Source organism: Sorex fumeus, unplaced genomic scaffold, assembly GCF_029834395.1.
Source record: "Sorex fumeus unplaced genomic scaffold, SorFum_2.1 ptg000129l, whole genome shotgun sequence".
NCBI lineage: Eukaryota > Metazoa > Chordata > Mammalia > Eulipotyphla > Soricidae > Sorex > Sorex fumeus.
Genome location: NW_026606186.1, coordinates 8,849,935 through 8,874,038, shown reverse-complemented (window position 1 = coordinate 8,874,038; position 24,104 = coordinate 8,849,935). Strand labels below are relative to the sequence as shown.

Genomic DNA, 24,104 nt, shown 5'->3' with positions numbered 1-24,104 from the left:
GAAATATTTGAATATTCATGTATGATGCAAAACACTATTTGCAAAATATACAAAGAACCCAAACATTAAAGGGGGAAAAAAAGTTAGTGGGCAAGAAATCTGAATAGACACTTCACCAAAGACGACATACAGATGCCAAATAAGCACATAAGAAGATCTTCCACATCATATGCACTTTGGGAGCTGTAGATTAATGTGGTACTCGAGACTCCTTTTCAAATGGCTAAACGAGATCCATGGGAATACAGGAGCAAGCAGTGGCAAGCACTGGGAATGGGAGACGGATCAAAAGGATTGGCGATTTCTTTCTTTCTTTCTTTCTTTCTTTCTTTCTTTCTTTCTTTCTTTCCTTTCTTTCTTTCTTTCTTCTCTCTCTCTCTCTCTCTCTCTCTCTCTCTCTCTCTCTCTCTCTCTCTCTCTCTCTCTCTCTCTAGCATAACCCAGCGATGCTCAGAGGCTACTCCTGGCTCTGCACTCAGGAATTACTCCTGGCAGTGCTTGGGGGGACCATATGGGATGCTGGAGATTGAATTCGGGTCAGCCGTGTGTAAGGCAAACGGCCTACCCTGCTTTACTATCATTCTGGCCCGGGTGATTTCTTAAAGAGCTAAACAGGGGGGCTGAGGATGTAACAGCTCAGTGGAGGGAGGGAGGGAAGAGGGAAGAAGGAGAGAAGGGAGAAGGACGGAGAAAGGAGGAAGGGAAGGAGGAGAGAAAGAGAGAGGGACAGAGGAAGGAAGGAGGAAGGGCAGGAAGGAGGGGATGGAGGGAGGTAAGAAAGGAAGGAGGGAGGGAGGGAAGGAAGGAAGGATGGAAGGAAGGAGGAAGGGAGGAAGGAAGGAAGGAAGGAAGGAAGGAAGAGAGGGAAGGTAGGGAAGGAAGGAGAGAAGAAAAAGAAAGAGGAAGACAGAAAGAGAAAGAGAACTAAGCAACATTTTACCATGTGATTTATCAAACATGTTCCTAGGCATTAGGCCAGAAGCAAGGAAAACTTATATCCAAACGAAAGACACTCCCGTTTCCAGCAGGTTTTGTTTATAATTGCTAAAAGTCGGAAGCAACCTAGATGGCATTCAATAGGTGAATCGATTAGCAAACTGTGGCATACCAAATTGGCTAGTATTCAGAAATAGAAAGAAATGAGCTCCGAGACACACACACACACACACACACACACACACACACATAATGGAGGAACATAAATGTACCTAGTTAGGTGTGACGGCATTATTCCAAGGCTAACACATTCTGCAGAGACAAGGCAAAAGGTGAGCGGTTGCCAGACACCAGGGCTGTGAGGGGTGAGGGCGGGAGGGTGGACAGGCAGGGCACGGGCATCTTGGGGGTCACTGAAAATACTCTGCAGAATCCCGTAAGGTGATGCAATGCCCTTGTCAAAACCCACGGAAAGGTACATTTGCCTGTATGCTAAGTTGGACTCAGGGGTAAACGACTCTATTAATGATGCTTTCAAGCCTGCTCATTACCTGCAACGAACAGACTCTGCTGATGCAAGACTGTTTTAGGGGAAACCGCGCACTTGTGAACGAGTGTGTGTGTGTGTGTGCGCGTGTGTGCGCGTATGCATCTTGGGGAAGGATGAGAGATTGTATGCAATATTTGCTCCATTTTTCTGTAAAGCTAGACCTGTCAGAGAAAGGCCTATTCGTTGAACGCTGTCTTGAGAGAGGTTGAAGCGATGGCACAGTGAAAAGGGTGTTCACCTTGCATGCAGCCAACTTGGGTTTGATGCCCGGCATCCCATATGGTTCCCTGAGCACCACCAGGAGTCATTCCTGAGTGCAGAGCCGGGAGTCACCCCTGAGCATTGCCTGGTGTGACCAAAATAGCAAAACAAAAAAACCAAAACCAAAAACCAAAAAACAACAAAAAAGAAAACTGTCTCGAGAGCCCTTGGCGCTTGTGGGGTCCCCAGGGGTGGGGCTCGTGACGGCATCCATCCAACAGCTGAGGAGAACTGGGGGCCCCTCCCGGTGGGGCAGGCGTTTGTGAGAGCTGCTTCACTGGGGGACCCGTGCCTCCTCCATGCTCCGCGCTGAGATCACACACGGGCAAGTGTCCACTTGCGATAAGCTGATGGCCCAGGGGAGTCACAAGAGGGTGGGAGGTTGGGGGGGTGTGACTTGGGGAGGAGCCCTTCCCCTCCCTTCCCCCCATCCACTGGGCCTCGAGGTCATTGCTGCTGTCTCCTGGGGCTTCGAGGCCCAGGCAGCACTGCGCTGAGGTGAGCTCTGGGGCCTGCACATTGGGGACCGCCAGGGCTGTCTGATCTTCCGTATTGATGCATGTCACCCCCTCCTGAGCCAGGACCCCCCACATCTGGTCAGGACCCTGAGAATCCGCAGGCCCCTCTGAGCCTCGGCTTCTTCCTCCTGTGTGGGGTTGTGGGAATAAGGCCCTACTTGTGGGGGCGCAGTTAGCATACACGGGGCTGGACCCCTGTCTATTTTTGGGGGTTGGCGGGGGGGCACTCCCAGTGATGCTTAGGGGTTATTCCTGGCGGGGTCGGGGGGCCACACAAGGATTCTGGGGGTGGAACTCGGGTTCAGCCGTGTGCAGAGCAGGCGCCCTCCCCGCTGTGCTATCGCTTAGTCCCCTGACACCGGTCTTGGCGTCTGTTAAAGCACACCAAACGCCATCAGCAATGACAGTGGCTGAAAGATAGGGACGTGGGCCCCGGGCACCTCTGCTGTGTCCTTGCCACGGACCCACGCTGGGCCGCTTTGGAAAGGCGGCTGTGTGGCATCCCAAATCTGAAGCACCTGGCCAGCTGGAGGAGGCCCTGACCCCCAGCTGCCTAAGTAACCCCAACAGTCAGGCCTGCCCCCCCCCCCCCCAGCCTGTCTCCTCAAGGACCCCAGCAGGGCTGAGTAGGGTCCAAGGAAAAGCAACAAGCCTGCAAATCATCACTGTCTTCAACATCATCAACTCCATCAGGGCACCAGCTGTCCATTTCCGGTGGTGTGGGGGAGGGGCGGGGATCCTGTCATGTTCTCCTCCTCCTCCCTGGGGGAGACTGAGTCCGTGACAAGGGGGGGGGGGCTTGGCTCGAAGCCCACGTCCTGGCCTGGGGCGCTTTGTGACAGCCTGGGGGTGGGGGCAGGGGTCTCTGCGGGAAGCACGGCCTCCTTCCTCCTCCTTGGCCCCCTTGCCCAGGAGACAGGGCTGCCCATGGATATGCATAAGGGCGGCGGGGCTGAACACTCCAAGGAGAAAATCCTCTGAAAGATATTTCCGTCTGCCTCTAACCGGAGAACATTTCAGTCGGGGCTCGTTCCAGCAGGCGGACGATTTGCATAAGTCGACTGAGGGAATTTGGTGCGAGACGGTAATAAACTCGACACCCACGCTCTTGCTCACACGCGCGCGTGCGCACACACACGCACTTAGCTGGCGGTCGGGGAGGACGGCCCGCCCGTTGGACATATGTTGGGGGTGTGCCCGCGGGGTGCCAGGCCCGGGCTAGGCCCCAGGGAGGTGGCCGGGCTCTGGGCCCGGAGGCAGCTCTCGCTTAGGGGGGTTGCTGGCACCCCTCCCCTGATCCACCCACCATTCCCTGCTAGCACAGGGAGGCAGAGCCAGGCCTGGGTGCCTCTTCTGGAGCTGAAGGGAAGGGGCCGGGCACTGCGGGCACGGGGTGCCACGGGAGAAGCCTGTGACCCCCCAACGTTGAGGAACCGCACCCCCCCAGGTGGTGCCACCTCTGCCACTTAGTGCATGTGGGCTGGAAGATAACGGGGGTGGGGGCTGCTGAGGCCTGTTTAGGAGTCCCGGAGCTGGACCGGGGCTGCTGAGTTGGGGGTTCTGAGTCGGAAGGTGCTGGGGTGGCGGGGGAGAGGGCCCCTGGCCTCGAGCTGGCCTTTCCTGTCCGCCACCAGAACCACCCCAGCCCCCCTTTCCTGGAACTGGAGGGGGGGAATTCACACAAAGCCCCCCACCTGGGGGTGTGAGGCAGACGCCAGGCAGGAGAGGCCCTGCCCCGCCATGCCCACACGATGCCCACTCACGGGGGTGGGGTTGCTGCCCCCTTCTGGCCTGTCCCCAGTCCCCGCAGGGCACCGGCAGGAGGTGATGCCCAGGGAGCAGCTGGGGAGAGGGGCACGGTGAGATCCCCGGAGGGACGCCCCCTTCCTACACTGACCCCCCGTGCAGGCAGCCGTGCCAATGAGCCCCACTTGCCACATCACACAGACACCAGCTTCGGCCCCGACCCTTGAGTGCGGCCGCATCTGAGGCTCAGAGGACGTCTGTCTCCCCAGATGCCACCCGGCCATGCAGGAGCTGGTGTGTGTGTGTGTGTGTGTGTGTGTGTGTGTGTGTGTGTGTGTGTTTCTGATCCAGAGTCGGGGAGGGTCTGCAGAAGCCAGTGTGTGTGTGAGGGCCTGCAGGAGCTGGTGTGTGAGTGTGTGTGTGTATATGTGCGTGTGTGACTGTCTGTCTGTCTGACCCAGAGCTAGGGAGGGCCTGCAGGAGCCAGTGTGTGTGTGTGTGTGTGTGTGTGTGTGTGTGTGTGTGTGGTGTGTCTGATCCAGAGTTGAGGAGGGCCTGCAGGAGTTGGTGTGTGTGTGTGTGTGTGTGTGTGTGTGTGTGTGTGTCTGACCCAGAGTTGGGGAGGGCGTGAGAAGCCAGTGTGAGTGTGTGTGTGTGTGTGTGTGTGTGTGTGTGTGACCCAGAGCTGGGGAAGGCCGGGGGTAGTCCCAGGAAGAAGAGTGGGAGGGGATGTTCCTCCACCGGCAGAGGCACCTTCACGTGGATGTTACGGAAAGTGTCTTCTCTTTTTAAAATTAAAAAAATAATAATAATAAATGGTTTTTGCCATACCCAGCCCTGCCCGGTTCCGCGCTCCTGGCTCTGAACTCAGGGATCCTTCCTGGTGGGGACCTTGTATCAGACATGAAATTAGCCATGCTTCCATTCCCCTTACCACGGTGGGTGTGTGCATGTGTGCGTGTGTGCGCGTGCTGCATACGTACGTGCAGGGAGCGTCTTAGCACAGGGGTGGAGAAGGAGGCGGATGGAGAGGAGGTGTGAACTCGGGAATCCATTTTTTTCTGGCTTAGCAATTATGTTTCTATTGGTTACTGGTGGGAGGGACCTTTCGCTTGCATCTTAAAAAGTGCAAAACATCTGGCTGAGAAGTGAACGTGGCTTGGGAGGCTCCGAAGCCTGAGGGGCGGCTGGGGTGTGAGACCCACCTCCTGGGTGGCCTCTGTAAGCCAGCCTCGGCCCCTCAGAGCGAGCGCCACCGCCACCGTCCTCGCCGCCTTGTACCGCCTGACCTTGAGGCGGGCCCTTCTCTCCCCGCAGAGATGTGAATTTGCACTCTGGAAGGCAGCGAGGAGGAGGAGGAAGAGGAGGAGGAGGGGGAGGGGGAGGGGGAGAGGAGCAGCTCTTGAGTTCAATTTCCATGAACTGCATCTTCGCCTACCAATTTGCTTCTTCATTCGATTCTGGGCACCGAGAAGGTTGCCATGCCCTGGTTTTACTGAAAGCGAATCACTTAGATTTCTGTGTTCTGCTAGGAACCCTTGAATTGGAAATTGAAATCCTTTCAAAAGAAGTTTGTTTTTGCTTTTTGTTTTTTGTTTTTTTAAATGACAATGACGTCAGGCCGCTGGGAACGTGAGATTGCCTAGCATAAAATGCCACGGAGCACCTAAGTCACTGGCACCCCAGTGGAGAGACAGCTGGGCCTACTGAGGGCAGAGAGGTCCCCCTGCAGGGGTGGGGGACTTCGGGCGGGGGTGGGCTGGGGTTTGGGGGAGCCAGGTGGGAGGGATGGGCTAGCCTCGAGCCACATCGCTTTCCCCTCGGACGGTGCGGCTGTGGGTGCTTGCTCCATCACTGAAAATAACGGATTCAAAGAGCCAAGTGCGAGCTGGCTCTGCTGGGAGTGTATCGTGAACCGGACGATGATGATTAATCCAATTTGCTGCACCTGGTCTAATAAAAAACAAATCAGTGGGAGCCAGGCGTGCTGAGGAGGACAGCCCGAGGTCCTGAATCTACACTGCACACCGGCTTCTTCTCGTGCGACCTCCCGCCCCCACCTGCCTTCTTCTCAAACACTCGCTCTCATCTCCACTTCAGTGCCAGGGTCTTCTGCGCATCCAGGTAGTTCCACGCCTTAGGAAGGCACTGAAGTGGGGGGTGTGGATCTGGTTAGCCCCTGGAAGGACCCAGTTTTGTGACTGCAGCAGAGCCAGCTTCCAAGGAAGGGGAGGTGTGGAGCCCCTGGACACAGCCAGGGCTGGGTGTGGGGTGGCAGCTGGCGTCTGGTGCTGGACAGTAGGAGAGCAAGTGCGGGGGTGGGGGGTGGTGTCTGTCAAGGAGATTGCCCCCTGCTAAAGCCAAGGCTCCGGGCCGGAGTGATAGTACAGTGGGTAAGCGTTTGCCTTGCACGTGGCTGACCTGGGTTCGATCCCCGGCATCCCATAGGGCCCCCTGAGCACCACCAGGAGTAATTCCTGAGTGCAGAGCCAGGAGTAACCCCTGAGTATTGCAAGATGTGACCCAAAAAGCAAAAAAAAAAAAAGTCAAGGCTCTTAGAAGTCTGTAGCCCCCAGTATTTTAAAAAATTACCTATATGTTCGGGTTACTAGGGAGTAATTTTTAAAATATGTTGGGGGGTCAGAGCAATGATACAGTGGATAGGACATTTGCTTTGTACGTGGCCAAACTGGGTTCAATCCCCAGAATCCCAAATGGCCCCCTGATTCTTGAGTGCAGACAGGGGTTACCTCTGAGCATCGCCGGGTATGGCCCCCAAACCCCAAACCAATCAAACAACAAAACCTTAAAACTCTGTGGGTGGGTGCCATGTCACTTGTGCGGTCAGAGTTACAGGGTCCCAGGAGAAGCCGTGGCCCCAGACCCAGCTCCTAGGATCTCCACTGCCGCGCTTGCCATGTCTGCTTCAACCCCCCTTCTCTGAGCCTTGATTTTCTCATCTATCAAATGGGAATGGCAGCCTTTATCTCCCAGGGCTGGGGGGAACGGTAAATGAGATCACTGAACATTTCAACTTCCATCACACAGTTCGTGCTGCATAAAAAGTCTTACGATTTTTTTCTTGAGAAGTAGCTCTCTCAAGATTCTCTTGCCATTATCTTTTTCTTTTTTTTAAATTTTAATTATTTTGGTCATTATTTTATTTAAATTATATTTTTCTTGATGTTTCTACATGGCCAGGAGACATGCTCGTGTCCTTTTTGCTGAGTGAATATGAGGCCAGACCCATTGAGAAGGAGAACCTGGGTCTTGCCACTCTTTGGATTCCTTTTTAGTCAGCCCACAACAGTGCTGGGAAAGGTAAGGCTGCCCCCCTCCTTTGAACTCTGGCCTGAGACCCCTCAGCTCTCCAGGGCCAGGGTGTGGGGATCTGAGGCCCTCACACAACCACAGGTTCATTCTTGGCCAACCAGTCGCTTTCTGAGTGAGCAAAGAACACAGCTGGCACCAGAAGCTCCTTTTTGAACACAGGACCTGCCTCCTCAGATGTGAAACCTTCTCCTCGGGTGTGTGCCATTCCCTTCAGTGTGAGACTCTTCCCTCAGGTGTGGGACCTTTTCAGGTGTGGAAACTTCTCAGGAAGTTCTCCTTAGGTGTGGATCATTCCCCTCAAGTGTAGGACCCTCTCCTCAGGTATGGAACATTCTCTTCAGACATAGGAACTTGTGAGATATGGGGCCTTCTTCTGAGGTGTGGGGGTTTCTGAGAAGAGGGACTTTCTCTTCAGATAAGGGACCTTCTCCTGAATTGTGGGGTAGATTCTCCTTAAACTGAGGGGTAGGATCTTCTTCTGAGGGGTGGGGCTTTCTTATGGTGGGTGAGATCTTAAGATGTGGGACCTTCTCAGGTTGTGAGATCTTCTCCTCAGGTGTGAGACCTTTTCCTCAAGGCCCATCTGGGAGCCATTCCATTGTGAGCACAGGCACTGACGTCTGATGTCCAGCTAATGGTCCGGCCCTTGTCATTCTCCATCAGGAGTGGCAACCTCGGCACTTGCTCAGAGAGTGCGGGGAGGAGAGTCGGGCTGCACCAAGGCACCGCTTCTCTCCTCCCTTTGGTCCTCCTGTGGGCCCAGTACCAAGTACCTTTCACTCCTGTCTCACAAGCCCTTGCCCTCAAATCTCCTAGCTCTGCTGGGGGTCACCCTGCACTTGACACCCCCTGGGCCAAGAGGCAGCAGCCTGAGTTCCACTCTCCCTGCGCTCACTGGCTGTGTACAGGAGTTCAGACAAAGTTCCTAAGGGTTCTTGTTTTCCCCTCAGAAAAAGGGGTCTGATGCCTCCCTTGAGGTTCTGGTGTGGGAATTGGCAAAATAAGTGACCCCCCTGCTGCGGGTACCAGGAACGCACCTTCCCGCCCCTACCCCCCGTCACTGGGGCCCAGGTCTGCTCGTCAGCACACGTGGAAACAGAATCCTTTTCCTCATCTCCTGAGCCTGGTCAGCAGCACCAAGAGGCCCTGGCCTGGCCCAGAAAGCTCCTCCGGACCCCACTTCCAGGGAGCAATTGGAGAGGCCAACAAAACACAAAAAGCTACTTGGAATTAACAACGGGCCAGATGGTAACACGAGTTTTAAGCAATAAAACATGATAAATCACTTCCTACTGCTACTCCCGATCGATTTCAATATTTAATAATTCGTCACCGCCCCAGGCCCTTCCCCTGACCTCCCTCCACGGGCCCCCGCGCAGCGTCCCCAGCTTCGAGGATTTTTTTGCAACTTTTTGCAAAAACACTTTTTCGCTTTCCAGAAGTGTCAGCGAAACGCAGGCCCTGCTGATGGTCACTTGTGCGTGCTCTGTCCTGAAGAGGATCATTAGCCTGCGCACTGACCTGCCGCTGACACCCACTCTGCTCTGCCCTGGCAACCAGGGGAGCCACAGGGAGCTCCCACAGCAGCCTGCGCGGGGCCGGACACCTTGTTGATTCGCCAGAGTTGGCAACCCCCCCACCCCGCCTCGATAAAGCCACCAGAATTTCACGCCAAGACCTGTCACCACTTGCTGTGCCTCTGAGCTGCGGTTTCCTTACCTACCAGGGAGACAAGCCTGTCTTCCTCCCCTGGTCCCACCCAGCCGTGATCCACACAGCCCAGCCACAAGAGTGTCCCCCTGGAGAGCAGGCGTGGCTGGCTCCAGCTTTCAAAAGAACAGAGTCAGGGAGGCCAAGTGCTCTCCAGCTCACGCCAGCCCGAGAGGCCATTGTCGATTCTGGCGGTGCTCGGGGCCCCTATGGGATGCTGGGAATCGAACCCGGGTCGGCCACGTGCAAGGCAAACGCTCTCCCCGCTGTGCTATCACTCCAGCCCCATCAGGTTCTGATTTCAAGTCCTCTCCGGGGATCTGGGAGCAAACTCCTTCCTCCCTGGGGCACCCCCTCCTCCGGGCTGCAGGGGGGCAGCCGGCTCGGGGAAGCCCGGCAGAGGGGAAACCCAGGCGCCGGGTCACGGGAGCCGCTGCTCTCTGGTCTGTGAAATGAGAACGGCGCTGGGTCACAGGAACGATTAATGAGGGAGAAATGCATGAAGTACCTGGTAATGTGGTGATGAGCTGTACAAATGTCAGGGACGGCTCTTAAAGCTTTTCAGGGGAGGAAAAAATACCCTCAGAGGAAATCATCAGAAATTCATCCGCCTAAGCAGGCGTCTTCCCATGGAAACCTTCCCTGCTAACGACCAGGCGCGCCGGCTGGGTGGCGTTCAGCACTGGACAGCTCCCACCCGTGGCCAGCCCCGCCCCGCCCCGCCCCTGCCTCACCCTTACCTCCTGCCTCCAGCCCAGCACAGGCAACTGGGGCAGCTCAACCAGCTTCTCACGGGGCCATCCCAAGGCCAGGCATGTGCAGCCCCTACCCCGGCGACCAACTTCTCCCACTCACCGTCCCCTGAGACCCTCTGGGCTGAGAGTCTTCTTCTGCTGTGACCTCAGAGAGCTCTCACTTGCTCCCCACCTACCACAGCCCCACTCTCTTCGGGGTAGGGACCACTCTCCACTCTGGATTCTCCAGGGCCTGCCCCCTCACCCCCCATCCTGTGGGCTCAGTACACGGCCTCTGGGAGGAGTAACAGAAGGACCCAGAGGGCGTCCCAGGAGGAACGGAGCTAAAAGTCTTCATTAAAGGGCCCGCGTTGTGGGGGAGGGGCTTGGAGCGATAGCACAGGGGATAGGTGTTTGCCTTGTCCACGGCTGACCCGGGTTCGATTACCAGCAACCTAGTTAGTCCCCTGAGCACCGCCAGGAGAAATTCCTGAGTGCAGAGCCAGGAGTAACCCCTGAGCATCGCCGGGTGTGACCCCAAAAAGCAAAAATAAATAAATAAAGGGTCCTAAAATAAATAAAGGGTGGAGTCAGAATCCAGAGGGACCATCTCGCTCTTGAATCCATAGCCAGCGCCATCCCTCAAGCGATAATGCCTCCTTCTTCCACCTGGATCTTCCCAGGCAAGGTGCCGCCCAGCCCTGCCTGGGGGGCCGCAGCCTCCGGGTACCTGAGTCCCGCTGGTCCAGGGTCATGGCGTTCCATCTCCGCGTGATGTCGATGTAGAGGATGTCCACTGCGGCCATGGACAAACCACTGCTACTCAGCTTGCAGTTCCTGCGGAGACGGGAGGGGCGTTACTGCAGGGCCCACCTCCAAGTGGCCCCTGGCCTCGGCTGGGCCTCTGCTCCCTGCCCTGGGCTCCCTCCCTCCCCCCTCCTGCCTTCACACTCCCTACCCTCCTCCCTACCTTTCCCCGGAAGGGGGTGGGGGGGGCTTCAGGGGGCAGGGCGTGGAGGGAGAAAGGATGGAGCCTGTGGGTGCTGGAATTACGATCATTGGAGGCAAAGGGTCTGGAAAGAGTGTTTGTGGGTGGGGGAGGGGAGTCTGCAGTTGACCCCTGGCTTTGCCACTTAGAAGCCGGATGCTTTTGGTCAACCCCCTGCCTCAGTCTCTGGGGGTCAGCTTGACCTTCCCCACACTCTCCGGACTCTCGGGGAGTCGCCTGGCAACCTCACAGGGAGGACGAATGTGCCCTTGAGGCTGGGCTAGGCCACAGAGGCCCTGAGGGCCTTCTCTCACCCCCTCACCTGTCCTGGATTTGGGGGAACAGAGGTCTCCAGAGGGAAGAGCATGTTGGGGGCCTCAAGAAGGCTAGGAGTGAGGTCCTTGAGCGAGCATGGCCGCTTCCGCCCACCTCTGAGGCCTTTAGGACAGGGTCAAAGCCAGCCCTTCAGGGAGAGTACCGTGTGCCGGTGGGCCCAGGCCGATGGTGAGCTCCCTCCCCGCTTTCTCTCCTCTCTTCTCTTCCCGTTCCCCCATCAGGAGCTGCCAGAGACCCCTCTGGCCCTCCCTGGGCACCGGCCGTGGGCTCACACGCCAACCTTCCAGCCCTTCGCTCAGGCCAGAGGCCGCCGGAGCCCCCTGAGCAGAGCGGTGAATGGAGGGGGCTGACCCGGGGGGCAGCTTCCACCATCAGGGCCACCCCTCGGCTCCCCACAGCCCGGCTCCGGATAGAGCGGCCTTCCCCTCTCCACTGGCCATCACCCCAAGGTGAGCAGAGCTCCCTCAGGGGCCCAACTGGCAGAGGGGATGCGGGTAGGCCGGGTGTGGCCCTCCCCTGGCCTCTCTCCAAACCCAGGCATGTCCCTGCCGGTGGGGGCCAGCAGCACCCTGATGACATTCACTGCCCGCACCCTCATTCCTCCCCGCCTGCCTCCTCCCTTCATGTTCGGCCGCCTTTCCCAGCTTCCACTTCTCACCCGCCGCCCCCCCCCCCCCCCCCCCCCCCCCCGCAGCTTCCTCCCAGGCTCCAGCTTCGTCTGTCACCACGGCCGGGCGCTCGGCCGGCTGACCAGGCGACTTCAAGGCACATCAGCACTCGTTAGCGAGTCTCAGTGACAACGTGTCAGCAGGCACTGGGCTTCGCGGGTCACCTGCCACCGCGATGGCCATCTCCATCAGGCTCAGCCGGGGACAGTGCAGTCCCCTCCCAGGGGCTCAGGCCATCTCCCCGGCTTCTTTCTGAGGTTTCAGTAGCCATGGCCACTGGGTTGCTCTGATTTTCCTACCCGCGTCCCTCTGGCTGACCAGCCCTCGCTCCCCCCACAGGACACCGGGGCTGCCCAGTTTGCTCTGGGGGTTCAAGCAGTATAAAAAAGGGAAGCGCAACTGACTTCTGGCATATAGTTATTTCTTTTTCCTGACAGGTAGAAAATAGAAGTGTCAAGCCGTTAGCAGGGGCCGTAATTTCCCACAGAGCCTTCTCGCTTTATCCCGTTTCCGAGTGATGCCTCATCCTCCCGAGTGATGCCTGCAAGTCCGGCTGATTGCCGCAGCTGCTGTGGGGACCGGGGAAGGAGGGACCTGGGTTGGTGGCAGGAGATAGGAAATGCTTTCAAAGAAATCTGATTCTAGAGGCATTTCCGGGGCCCCAGCTGCGTGCCAGGCGCCGTCCTGCCCAGGGGCTCTTGGGATCTCCATCACTATCCTAGGGGACGGTACTCTCAGTCCCTTTTCAATGACAAGGAGGCCGAGGCTCAGGACCAGGGGTCTGGCCTGCTGGGATTCACACCCAGCCCTCCCTGGAGGACAGAGTAGGCTTGGGGAGCTAGGGAGAGTCGGGTCGAGAAGGCTCTGGGGCCACAGGAAAAAAGCCAGGATTCAAGACACGAGGTCTCAGCTAGGTTTCTGTCAGGCTGAGGCCACTGCAGAGACCCTGGGGGGAGACAAGCAGGAAACATGGAGACGAGGACCCCATGACTCGACCTCATGGCTGCCCAGCACTCACTCTGCTCAACAGGGAATATCTCTGCTGGGTAAGACTTGGGAGTGAAGTTTTCACCCATCCACCCATTCACCCATCCATCCACCTACTCGCCCACCCTTCATTGGCCCATCTGCCTGCCCACCCATCTGCCCATCCACCCATCCATACATCTGTCCATATGTCTGTGTATCTGTGTATCCATCCACCCACCATCCACTGATCAATCATTCACCCATCTGCCCACCTACCCACCCACCATCCATCAGTCATATATCCATCCATCCATCCACTCATCCATAGTCCATCCATTTATCCATTCACACCACCCATAAACCATCCATCTGCCCACCTACCCACTCACCATCCATCCATACACCCTACCATAATCTAGCCATCCATCCACCCACCTACCCACCATCCATCCAACCATCCATCCATCCATCCATCCATCCACTGTCCATTTACCTATTCATCCACCCATCATCCATTCATCCACCATACCCATAATCTACCCATCCATCCACCCACCTACCCACCCACCAGCCATCACCTATCCATCTATCCATCCATCATCCATCGATAGCCCATCCATTTATCTATCTTCCTATTCATCCATCCACCACTGTCCATTCATTAACCTACACACCATCTATTCATGCATACATCCATTCACTCTTTATCCACCCACCTGTCACCCACCTGCCCATCCACCCCAAATCCATCTATCCATCTGCCCCGCCCCATCCTCAATGCAGGTTCATCTTGTGTCCAGTGGCCTGGGCAGCACAGAGGGCTCCGAACGTGAGTGACAGCAGAGAGGAGTCAGTCTTTCAGGCTCCATCTCCGAGGAGGGGCGTGGGCTCAGAGTCTGGGGAAAAAGGTATGAGGCCTGGGGAGCTTTGAATCAGGGAGAACTGTGTTCCCTTATGCCCCGGGAGCTTGTGACTGATGTACTAAAGAACCAATTCTTCAGCAGGTGAGAAATCCAAGACAACTGGCAAATGAGAAATATTCCTAGGGTGGACATGAGCACAGCCAGCACACCGTGCGGGTGCCTGGGGCCCATCTCCAGGGTGTGACCTGCAAGGCAGCTCTGCCTCTTGGCCTCCCCGTGTGACGATAGGTACAGGGGCACCACCACCCGGGGCTATTCCCAGGACCAGCAGAGCGCCGAGCTCCTCTGCTCAAGGGGAGAACAACAGTCCCCACGCCCCGCCCCCCATGGAAGAGCCAGGATGAAGAACACAATAAACAAACAAACAAACAAACAAACTAACACCGCTCCTTTGGATGAGGAACCAGGGAATCTGAGCTCCTGTACGGGGAAGGAGAGACGCTTCCCAATCATTCCTCTTCCCTGGGAGCCCCTCACCCTCCAGCAGACAGACTTGACATAACTGTGTCCTCTCAACAACTCCCAACACCTCAGGGGGAGTTTCGAAGCTAATCCTTTCCACTCCGGGAAAGCGTCCTTAAAAGGGGTCTCCCGTGTGTGCCTTCCTCCCTTGGGCCAGAAAGCCGACCTTTCCGGGAGAATCTTCCATAAGGGGAATGCTAGCCCATGATCGATACTTATTTTTCAAAAACCAAACCACAATCTAAACTTATGTAGGAATGGGTACAGACAGTCTCAGCTTCTTATCACACCTGTATTTATTTATTTATTTATTTATTTACAGTGCGGTTGCCAACCCGGGCATTAGCTCCCACGCTGGAAAGAGATTATCAGAGAGGAGGAGGAGGAGGAGGAGGAGGAGGAGGAGGAGGAGGAGGAGGAGGAGGAGGAGGAGGAGGAGGAGGAAGAGGAGGAGGAGAAGGATGTTCCAAGTCATCAAGGAGTTAATGACTGAGGGGGAAGGCAAGGCCCCTGGTGCTTCTTGCTCCAGAACCTTCTAACACATCACACTGCCGCTGCTGTCTCGGAGATGGAAAACCCCCCACAGCTAACCGTTATGAAGCGTATTAATATCTCCTTATGAGAAAAGGGAGTAGAGGAGGAAGAAAGGGAAAACCGTTCTTGACTTTGTAAGAACAGCAAGATGAGAGACGCCACGGGGAGGTGGGAGGGGGGGGAGGAGGAGGAGAAGGAGGAGGAGGAGGAGGGACTAGCTGGTTGGTTCTCCTGGAGGAGGAGCTGGCCTGCGCCCTGCAAGGAGGCGCCTATCCTCTGCCTCCGTTTCCTAGAAATAAACCTGGTTTCCGGCAAGTGGTTTAATATCTGAGCAGGGGAAACGGAACATGTGTCCTGGGGTAAAGGATGTCATGCTGATGGCGGACACACTTGGAAGCATGTTCTTGGGGAACTACAGAGGGTGCCCGCCCAGATTAGGAGTTCCAGGGGCAAAGAAGATAACAGAGTGCCTTTCCCTCCACGAAAGCTGTCACACTGCAGGATCTAATCATTTTTATCTCTCCGAGGAGGGAAGGCTCCACACACCAGCAATTATTATGAAAAAATAAAATAAAATAAAAGGGCCGGCTGGGGGCGGGGGGGGGGAGGGGGAGAAGAGGCGCTTTAATTCACGGTAATACGTGCTACAATTATGTGCCTCCTGAGAAAATGACAGGAAAAGCTGGTTAGAGAGAGTTAAGTCTAGACAAGGGAACGACAGTTCATTATTTCTCATTTCTTGGTGGAAAAGGAAAAGAAAAAAAAAACCCCACGAATATGGCCAGACTGGCATTTTTTGCATAATTCACTCCTAAAACTGCTGATCTATGCAGCACATTAGAAGAGCCGGTCACTGCAAGTGAATTCCACCGGAATGTTTATTATTTTGTTCCTTCCAGTTTTTCCCCTTCCAGGAGAGAAAGTGAGGGGAGCGGAGATGAAAGCCAAGTTCAGCCCGGGCCGCGCGCGTGGGCAGGCGGGCAGGGCCCCTGTCTCTCCCGCCCTCTCCCGCACGGGGCTCCCGAGCAGGGCGCCCAGATCCTTTTAACATATGGCACAAATATTATTAATTCATTACGAAGCAGGATTGAAGCCGAAGGGGAAAGTGGTTCGGGGACCGCTGTTAGCAAGAGAAAAACGCCTGCCGCTGAGAGGAAGTGGCAAGGCTGAACACGCATCAGTTTACGACTGAGTTGCTACTGGGACCTCTTAGCGCACTTTAAAAGGGGAGGGGGGATCTGTCCATGGGTGTGCGATACTGTAGGGACATTCCTCTCTCCTCCTGCATCCTTAAGTAGTCAGGGTCTGGGTGGGTGGGCGAGGAGGGGTTAGGTACCATTGGAGGGGGTGGGGGGGCCTTCCTCTTCTCGATGGGGGGATGTACTGCACTCCGGGCAGAGCCTGGACCCAGGCTGTGAGTGCAGGCTAAGGGACCCATCTCCAGCAGCACTAGCATGTCTTTCATGTAAATGCCCTTAATAGTGGAGAACAAAGGGACGGGGGACTGGAAGTCTGTCCGGAGAGACAGATTTATGGCCACACATATTCCCATCATCTGGTTCCAGTCTGAGCGTTTCTGGAATCTCCCTCACTGGTCAGGCCTGTTTGTTCAGGAGCCTCCTGACACATGCCCCGGGGGTGGGTGTGTGTGTGTCTGTGTGCCCTGTGGGGAGGGTTCCCACTGTGCTCTCTGCAGGCACGCACACTCTGACCCAACCCAAGCCAAGCGGTGCTTCAAAATCATCCTCTGTGGACTGCAGAGATAGAGGACAGTGGGCAGTATGCTTGCCTTGTACCCAGCTGACCCGGGTTCAATCCCCAGTGCCCCTAAAGGCCTGGCGAGATCCCTGAGTGCAGAGCCGGGGTAAGTCCTAAGCACTGCTGCTGGGTGTAACCCAAAATCCAAAGTGTGTGTGGAGGGAGGGAGCCAGTGGTTAGGCTTGAGGCCTGAGAGACAGAACAGAGGGTAAGGCCTGGAGTGATCCCTGAGTGCTGCTGGGTGTGCCCCCCCCAAAAAACCAAAAAGGAAAATCATTTTCTGAATGACCAGTGTTCAGGTACCAGGTCTGAGACATCACACTTCCTGCGCGGGCGGGGGGTGGTGGTGGTGTGGCGGGGGGGGGGACACCAAAAAGCTCAGGTACCTCCAGGTATGCAGGATCAGCGACTGAAAACACCAGATCTCAAGGGGTCGGGACTGGGCTGCCCCTTCCCATCTCCCCGCCCCTCCGGGGTCCTGGCTGTCACGCCCATGAACTGCCTCTGGGTGCCATTTAAGTGCATTAACGGCCATGATCCAGAGACTCACAAATGAATCTCAGAACCGGGCAGCTCTCTGCAGAGATGTCTCCAGACCCCAATTATTTAAAATTCTAGAATTTCAGGAGCGCGCAGCCGCAAAAGCGGCTGCATGACGTCTCATAATTTTTTTTTTCTTTTTTGTTGAGTCACTGTGAGATAGACCCTCACAGACATCTCACACCATTCATAACAAGCCATACAGAATACATGATCTAGCATCTGTCTGTGGGGCAGGCTTGAACGGCAGTGGGGAAATTCGAAATAATGTTTATGGGCAGGTGTCACGGTGGTGGGACTGCTGTTGAAATACTGAATGTAATCCATTACCGTGAACAACTTTATAAAAATAAAATTTAAAAAATTTAAAAAAAGAACACAGGTGGCGTTAAACCAGCGGTGCAAGCCCTCGTCCCCGGGGCCCTGCCCTCTCCAGCCCCCCACCAGCCCAGGGCACCGGCTCAGGACTTTGCCGTGGGTGGGACTCGTGATGTAGTGGCGGCTTAGTGGCATCTTAATGGCCCCTTGTTAGGAAGCATCTCGGTTTCCAGGGCTCAGTTTGGCCGGACGAGGAACTTCTCTCTCCAAACTTTTCAGCGCCAGCCTCACAGGGGGTCCGCTCTGGGGCTCTGCCCATGGGCCCAGACTGAGCATACCCACGTCCCTTTCCTTCTGGGTACACCCCCTCTACCCCGCCCTCCGCCACAGCCTTCTCTGGGGAGCCCGCCAAGGTTGCAGCAGGTATGAATGGCGATGGTGCGTTCCTCTCCCCATTTGGGACTTCTACTCCTGTGAACCCCAACCCCTGCACCTTCCTCCTGGGCCCCCTGGGGCCACAGCCTGGTGTTGTTCGTGGGTGTGTGCAGTCTCAGACTGAGAGGGGCAGGGGGCTCCATTCCCCACCTCTGACCTGTCCTGGGGGTTCCAGGCGCTCAGGCGGAGTTGCCAGGCCCTGTTCTTCCCTCCACCAGGCTGAGGCTGGGCGGTCCCACAGGGTCAGCAGCCCGTGTGGCACCCAGGACGCTGCTTGCAGGAAACCTGCCACCAGTGGGGGGGGGGGTTCTGCGTCGGCAGATTCTGAGGAACAGTTCCATTGGCATCTGCTCACCTCTTTGTGCTGCACCCCCACCCCGGGGAAAGCTTTGTAAAGGGAGCGAGGGGGTGGCTAACTCATCTGGCAGAGGCCCTTTCGCTTTTCCTCCCTCTTTCCCTCTTCCTGCCTGGAGCGCCTGTGTGATGGCTAGATTTCCAGCAGTCATCCTGGGACCCTAAGGCATCTCTGCGCTCAGAGGTGCTCTCCACTGAGACAATGCTCCCCTGCTGTGAGACAACTCCGGGCCTAGCAGGCCAGGCCTGGCAGGGGTGAACAGGGATGGCGAGTCGGTCACTCAACCCTCCCGGAACCCTCAGTGCCAAACTTCCCGTCACTCGCCACAAAATCTCTCTCGCGACTCCGTCCGCCCGTGGACAGGTCTCTGTTCCAAGTAAACCCAGCTCTGTGGTCAGAGGGAGCCTTCTCAGGGGAATAATGTGCACCGGTGGATTTTCTTTTTCTTTTTCACTTCACTGCCCTGGAGAGGCACTAATTGCAAGATTTCCATTGGACAAACGACTCTGGTGAATGAGCCCCTGGAGCTGGGACTCTGGAACCTGTGATACTCTAGACGCCCAGAACCCCAGCAGGGCAGGAGCAAACAAACTCAGCTTGTGGACAAAGAGACAGGCTCAGAGACAGACAAGAGACTCGCCTAATGCCACAGAGCTCTGAGGCACAAGTTTGACCATGAAACTAGACCTTAAGGTCTGTTCAGTGTCGGGGCTGGAGTGATAGCACAGTGGGTAGGGCGTTTGCCTTGCATGCGGCCGACCTGAGTTCAATTCCCAGCATCCCATATGGTCCCGAGCACTGCCAGGAGTAATTCCTGAGTGCAGAGCCAGGGGTAATCCCAGGGCATCGCTGGGTGTGGTCCAAAAAGCATGAAAAAAAAAAAAAGGTCTGTTCAGTGTCTACCGGGAATTCCTGGCCTACCGCCCCAATCCTCTTCCCTAACACAGAAAAGCTAAGCCAGGACCATTTCCCCTTCACTGGAAAGCAGACATTCCTGCAGATGTCTTCCTGTGCTCCCCTGCCAGGAAGGTCCCAGCAATGCACTCGAACCCCCCCAGTTCCTCAGAGAAAAGAGTAATAGACCAAAGGGGGTTTCCGACTCGAGACGGTGACACTGCAGAGTGGGATAGTGAGGCTCAGGGCAGGGAAATAGCAAAACCACGATGGAAACCACGACGAAAACCACAACAGAAACCACTATGAAAACCGCAGTCACCCGGTGCCAGTGGAGGGTTTGTCTCAGGTGCCGCACACAATCTGGGAATCCAAAAACTTCACCCCCATTTTGTGAGCCCATGGAGGATCAGAGAAGGGTCATCCATCGGCCCACAGGAACGCAGTCAGTCGGCACTCCTGGGTCACCCTCTAAGTGCCCAAAGGGGTCGAGACAAGTGAGTTAACACCCGCAGTGACTCACCTAGCAGATGGAGTGGCAGGGACCAGAGATAGGACATTTGGGAGGGTGCCTGCCTTGCACACGGCAGACCCGGGTTCAATCCCCGGCATACCATATGGTCCCCTGAGCCCTGCCAGGAGTGAGCCCTAAGTGCAGAGCCAGGAGCCAGCCTTGAGAACCCCAAACTGAAAAACCAACCAACCAACAGGACGGTATGGCGGCGACTTGGGTTGCCAGCAGCTGCAAAGTTTCTACAACTCATGAGTTTTTTGGTTTTGTTCTTTTTTTTTTTTTTTTTTTTTGCTTTTAAGGTCACACCTGGTGATGCTCAGGGGACCATATGGGTTGCCGGGGATCGAACCCAGATCAGTAGCATACAAGGCGAATGCCCTCCCCACTGGACTATCCCTCCAGCTCACATTTTATCTTTCTGCAAACCGTGTATGAAACTCCCGAACACATCCCTGTGAGTTTTAACTCAGAATGAGTGAACCAAGTTAAATTATTTATCAACGGAATGATTTCACTTTTCTCCTCCCAGATCGACACTTCGGAAATATACGTCCAATGTCTCCGCCGTGACGTCCCAAAGTCTGGGTGAGCAGCTGGTTGAGGGGACAGGATGCCCCGTGAGTTTGGGGAGCCTGGGTCTGTCTAACTCCAGAGCTCCTGGATGCTACCAGGTGGGGTTAAGGACCTAATTCAAGGCAACCAGAGCCAGGGCCCCTAGAGGGAGCCCAGGAATGTGGCTACACCCAGGTCAGGAATTTACCCTCACACCAGACTCTGGGTCCAGTCCCAGCCCGGCCTAGAAGGAATCTCCCTGGACAGGGGGTTGGGGGGAGGGCAGCGAGGGCCAGGGTAGCCCCTAGAGCTGGCCCTGGCCTCACTGACCTTATGAAGGTACGGAAGCCTGTTGGTCCCAACTTCATGGTCCCCTTGATTCCCAGGAAGCGGATGAAGAGATTGGCCATCCGGTCCACCAGGCGCAGGTAGTTGAACTGCTTGGCGTACTTGGGGAACACCTGCTTGAGGCAGATGGTGGGCAGCTGGGCCTCGTGGTTCCGGGGGCCTTTGGAGGTGCTGGTCAGCTCAGCGTCCAGTTCGTCGTCCCTGGCAGCGGAGGACTTCTCGTACTGCTTAGACCTGGCGCACACAGGGAAGGCAAGAGAGAACCGTTATTCTGAGGGTCTTTCCCAAGGCCACGAGCCAGCCCCCTCCCCTGCCTGCAGCCCCTTCCCTGACAGCCTCCAGGGGGTGTTGGTAGCTCAGGCTCTGCTCGAACTGTACAGGACAGAAGATGGAGGAAGTGACCCGCCCACGATCGATCACGCCAGAGCCCAGGGCAGTGCTAGGACGGGCACCCCTCCCCCACCTTCGGCAGAGAGGGGTCTGGAAATTGCTTCTCTGCTTCCGCCCGCTCCCCACTCAGGACACACTCCCTCTCGCACTCTCGATTCCGGAGAGTGCTCTGCCACCACCACGCGGTCTGGGTTTGATTTCAAACTCCTACTTATGGGTAGTAATTGGATAATCAGGAAATACAAGAATCTCATCGAGAGCTGGCAAAAAGCCATCCGCACCGCCCGTGAGTCACTCACAGAGGCACCAGCCACCCCACCCGGCGATCGGGCGGTGCCACGCGCCCCGGCTCTGCTGATTTTTTGTTCTCACTTGCAATTTTCTGATTCGCAGTTTCTTATTTGCAACTCATGTCCTTCCCCCCACTTCCTTCCCTCCCCCCCCAAAAATACCATCCTATTGTGCGATGCTGTTGACAGTTTCTGCAACTGCTCTGCTCTTCCCGCACTGTACTGCAGGGGTGGCCTCAGGTACTTCCAACCCCCACGGGCGTTCCCTCTGCCTCCAGAATCTGTCAGTGACCTCAGAGGAAATACCTGGGCCCCTGCCCCCTCCTCTCTCCACCCCCTCAGCCCTCATATCCTACCCGATCTCCTTCCTGTCCCCAAAACAGCTCCTCCATTGCTGTCGACACATTAACTCACCATAGGCCTTCCCACCTCCAGTTTCCCAGCTATCCATTGGTCCAGCTGACCATTCATCCATCCATCATCCACCCACCCACCATTCATCCATCTGTTCATCCAACCTTCTTCCTTCCTTCCTTCCTTCCTTCCCTTTCCCTCCTCCCTCTTTCCTTCCTTTCCCTTCCTTCCTTCCTTCCTTCCTTCCTTCCTTCCTTCCTTCCTTCCTTCCCTCCTCCTTTCCTCCCTCCCTCCCTCCCTCCCTTCCTCCTTCTTTCCTTCCCACAAGCACCCCCATTACCCCCTATAAATCTGCTTGGCCCACCCTCTTGCTCCATCTATAGTGCCCTCCCATCCCAACAAAAGCCTCCCCACCCCCAGCGAACAATACAGTCCTGACTCCCTGTTCTGGTGCTCAAGACCCCACCTAATATCTTCCCCACCCTCCTCAAGTGCCTGAGACTCACAATTCCCCGCCCCCCCCCATACCTCCTGAGCTGGACCCTGCACTGATGTGGGGTCCCCTGAGCACTGCCAGGAGTGATTCCTGAGTGCAGAGCTAAGAGTAACCCCTAAGCATCGCCGGGTGTGAACGGCACCCCCAAAAAGTAAAGTGAATTCACCTTTTGGGGCCAAGTAATAGGACAGTGGGGAGGGCATTTGCCTTGCATGTAGCCAACTTGGGTTCAATTTCCGGCATCCCCCATGTTCTCCTGAGGACCGCTAGGAGTCATTCCTGAGTGCAGAGCCAGAAGCAACCCCTGAGCATCGCTGGGTGTGACCCAAAAAGCCAAAAAAAAAAAAAAAAAAAAAAAGAAAAAGCCCAAAAAGGAAATGGCTCGTTGGTGCCATGCCCTGCCCAATACACGGCTCCTCACCTAAAAGCGTCTGGTGAGGGCAGCCTCACCAAGGCTCCTCAGGACTCTGCAGCCACCAGCACATAGTAGGTGCCCAGGGAGTCTGACTCTGTGCATGAATCCCCACAACAGGCCACGTGGACACCGTCGTTCGTTTGAGGTGACATCTGAGAACACGGAACTTTCCAGAGGCTGAGGGGGCTGCTTGTCCACCACTCTGGGATTGGGCCCCGGGTGGCCTGTTTGTGGAGGCAGCACCGTGGCCTCTGTGGTACTGTACCCTTCCATTTCTGGCTCACACTCAGCAGTGCTCAGATCTGACTCCTGAATCTGCTCTCGGGGATCACTCCTGGCAGGGCTCAGGAGACCATACAGAATGCCAGGGATCCAACCCAGGTTGGCCGTGTGCAGGGCAAGCACCCTACCCGCTGTGCTGTGACTCCATCCCTGAGTCATTGTTTTAGGGGGCTGGTGGTGCTCAGGGCAGACTCCTGGCTCTGTGCTTCAGGGATCACCGCTGGTGGTGCTCAGGGGAGCAGATGTGGTCCCAAGCATCAAACTGGAGTCGGTTGCACGCAAGCCCCATGCTTTGCCCGTGTTATTATCTCCCCGGCCTTTTGTTTCTGATTTTTGATGAACCTCTCTCCCCCGCTTTCATCTCTTCCGGTTCCTGGGAAGATCCTTTCTGTTCTCCGAGAGAACAAAGTGGCAACGGGACGCCTCTGTAACTGTGCCGGAGGTAATCGGCGGTTGTATTAGCCTGTTTTTCCACCTCCGAAATTAGCGGGAAAGGCCAACTTGAGCTTTCATTGTGTGCTCCTGCTAATGAAGGGATCCTTTTAATTACATACTCCGAGCCCATCTGCGGAACAAAGCACTTTAGTGTTTAAACACAGTTCTGCACCAAAGTATGGGGCGGTGTGAATGCAGCCAGGGTGCCTGGCGTGTGCGCTTGCCTACGCGCGTGAACTTATCTCGCACCGGACTGTGATTCCCGCTGGCAGCCCAGGCCTTCCCGGCCCAGTTCATTTTCACGGTACCCTCACTCTTTCCTGTCATTCCCAGCCCTGTGGCCCGTGTCTGGGAGCCCAGAAGGCTCCATCCTCTGTGGACTGTCTGCAGTGAATGGACCTTCAGAGCCTGCACTTGGCCAGCCTCCGGCCTGACCTGACCCCCTGGGTCCATCTCCTTCCAGACGCCCCAAAGCTCACTTAGGTCCAGGAGCGATTGCAGTTCTGAGCGTGGAGGAGTCCTACTCAGCTCCCACCCCCTCTCCCAACACCCAGGCCTCCGTCCGCCTGTCCTGGGAAGAAGCTGTCACAGGCTCCTGCTGAACCCCAGCTCTTCCAAGGAGGCCACAGGTAACAATCACACGAACGTGCATGGGGACAGGTGCCCAGCATGAGATGAGGGGGCCAGCCAGTAGGACGGTGGGGGTCACTGGGAGGAACCGAGGCGGAAGGGGGCGCTGGTTAGTCGGAGAACACTGGCACAACATGACTCCAGGGCCCGAGCTCCGTGCCAGCCCTCTCGCTGGAAATGCTGTCCCCTGCATTTCTGTCAGCTCTTTCAACTCCTCACTCTGCTCCACAGGGAGCAGGGAGCAACGAGCCCACCCGCCGCACATCTCAGACCACACATGCTCTGGCAACACACATGTGTGCGCATGCACACACGCATACACACACGTGTGCGTGCATGCCAACACATACATGCATACACACAACATACGCACACATACAACAACACACACAAGTGAGGACTACCAGCCTAGGAAGGCACAGTTGAGCTT

At 56.1% G+C, this 24,104-nt stretch overlaps 1 protein-coding gene across 1 annotated transcript in view; it reads right to left on the bottom strand.

Annotated features, from left to right (window-relative positions):
* The window catches only part of TTLL11 (tubulin tyrosine ligase like 11), a 203,158-nt gene that overhangs the window by 18,226 nt on the left and 160,828 nt on the right, over positions 1-24,104 (bottom strand). The window contains exons 8-9 of the mRNA XM_056138582.1: positions 20,365-20,616; positions 10,519-10,625 (exon numbers count right to left, since the gene is read on the bottom strand). Of these exons, the coding sequence (XP_055994557.1) occupies positions 10,519-10,625; positions 20,365-20,616 (359 nt within the window). The remainder of the gene's footprint in view (positions 1-10,518; positions 10,626-20,364; positions 20,617-24,104) is intronic.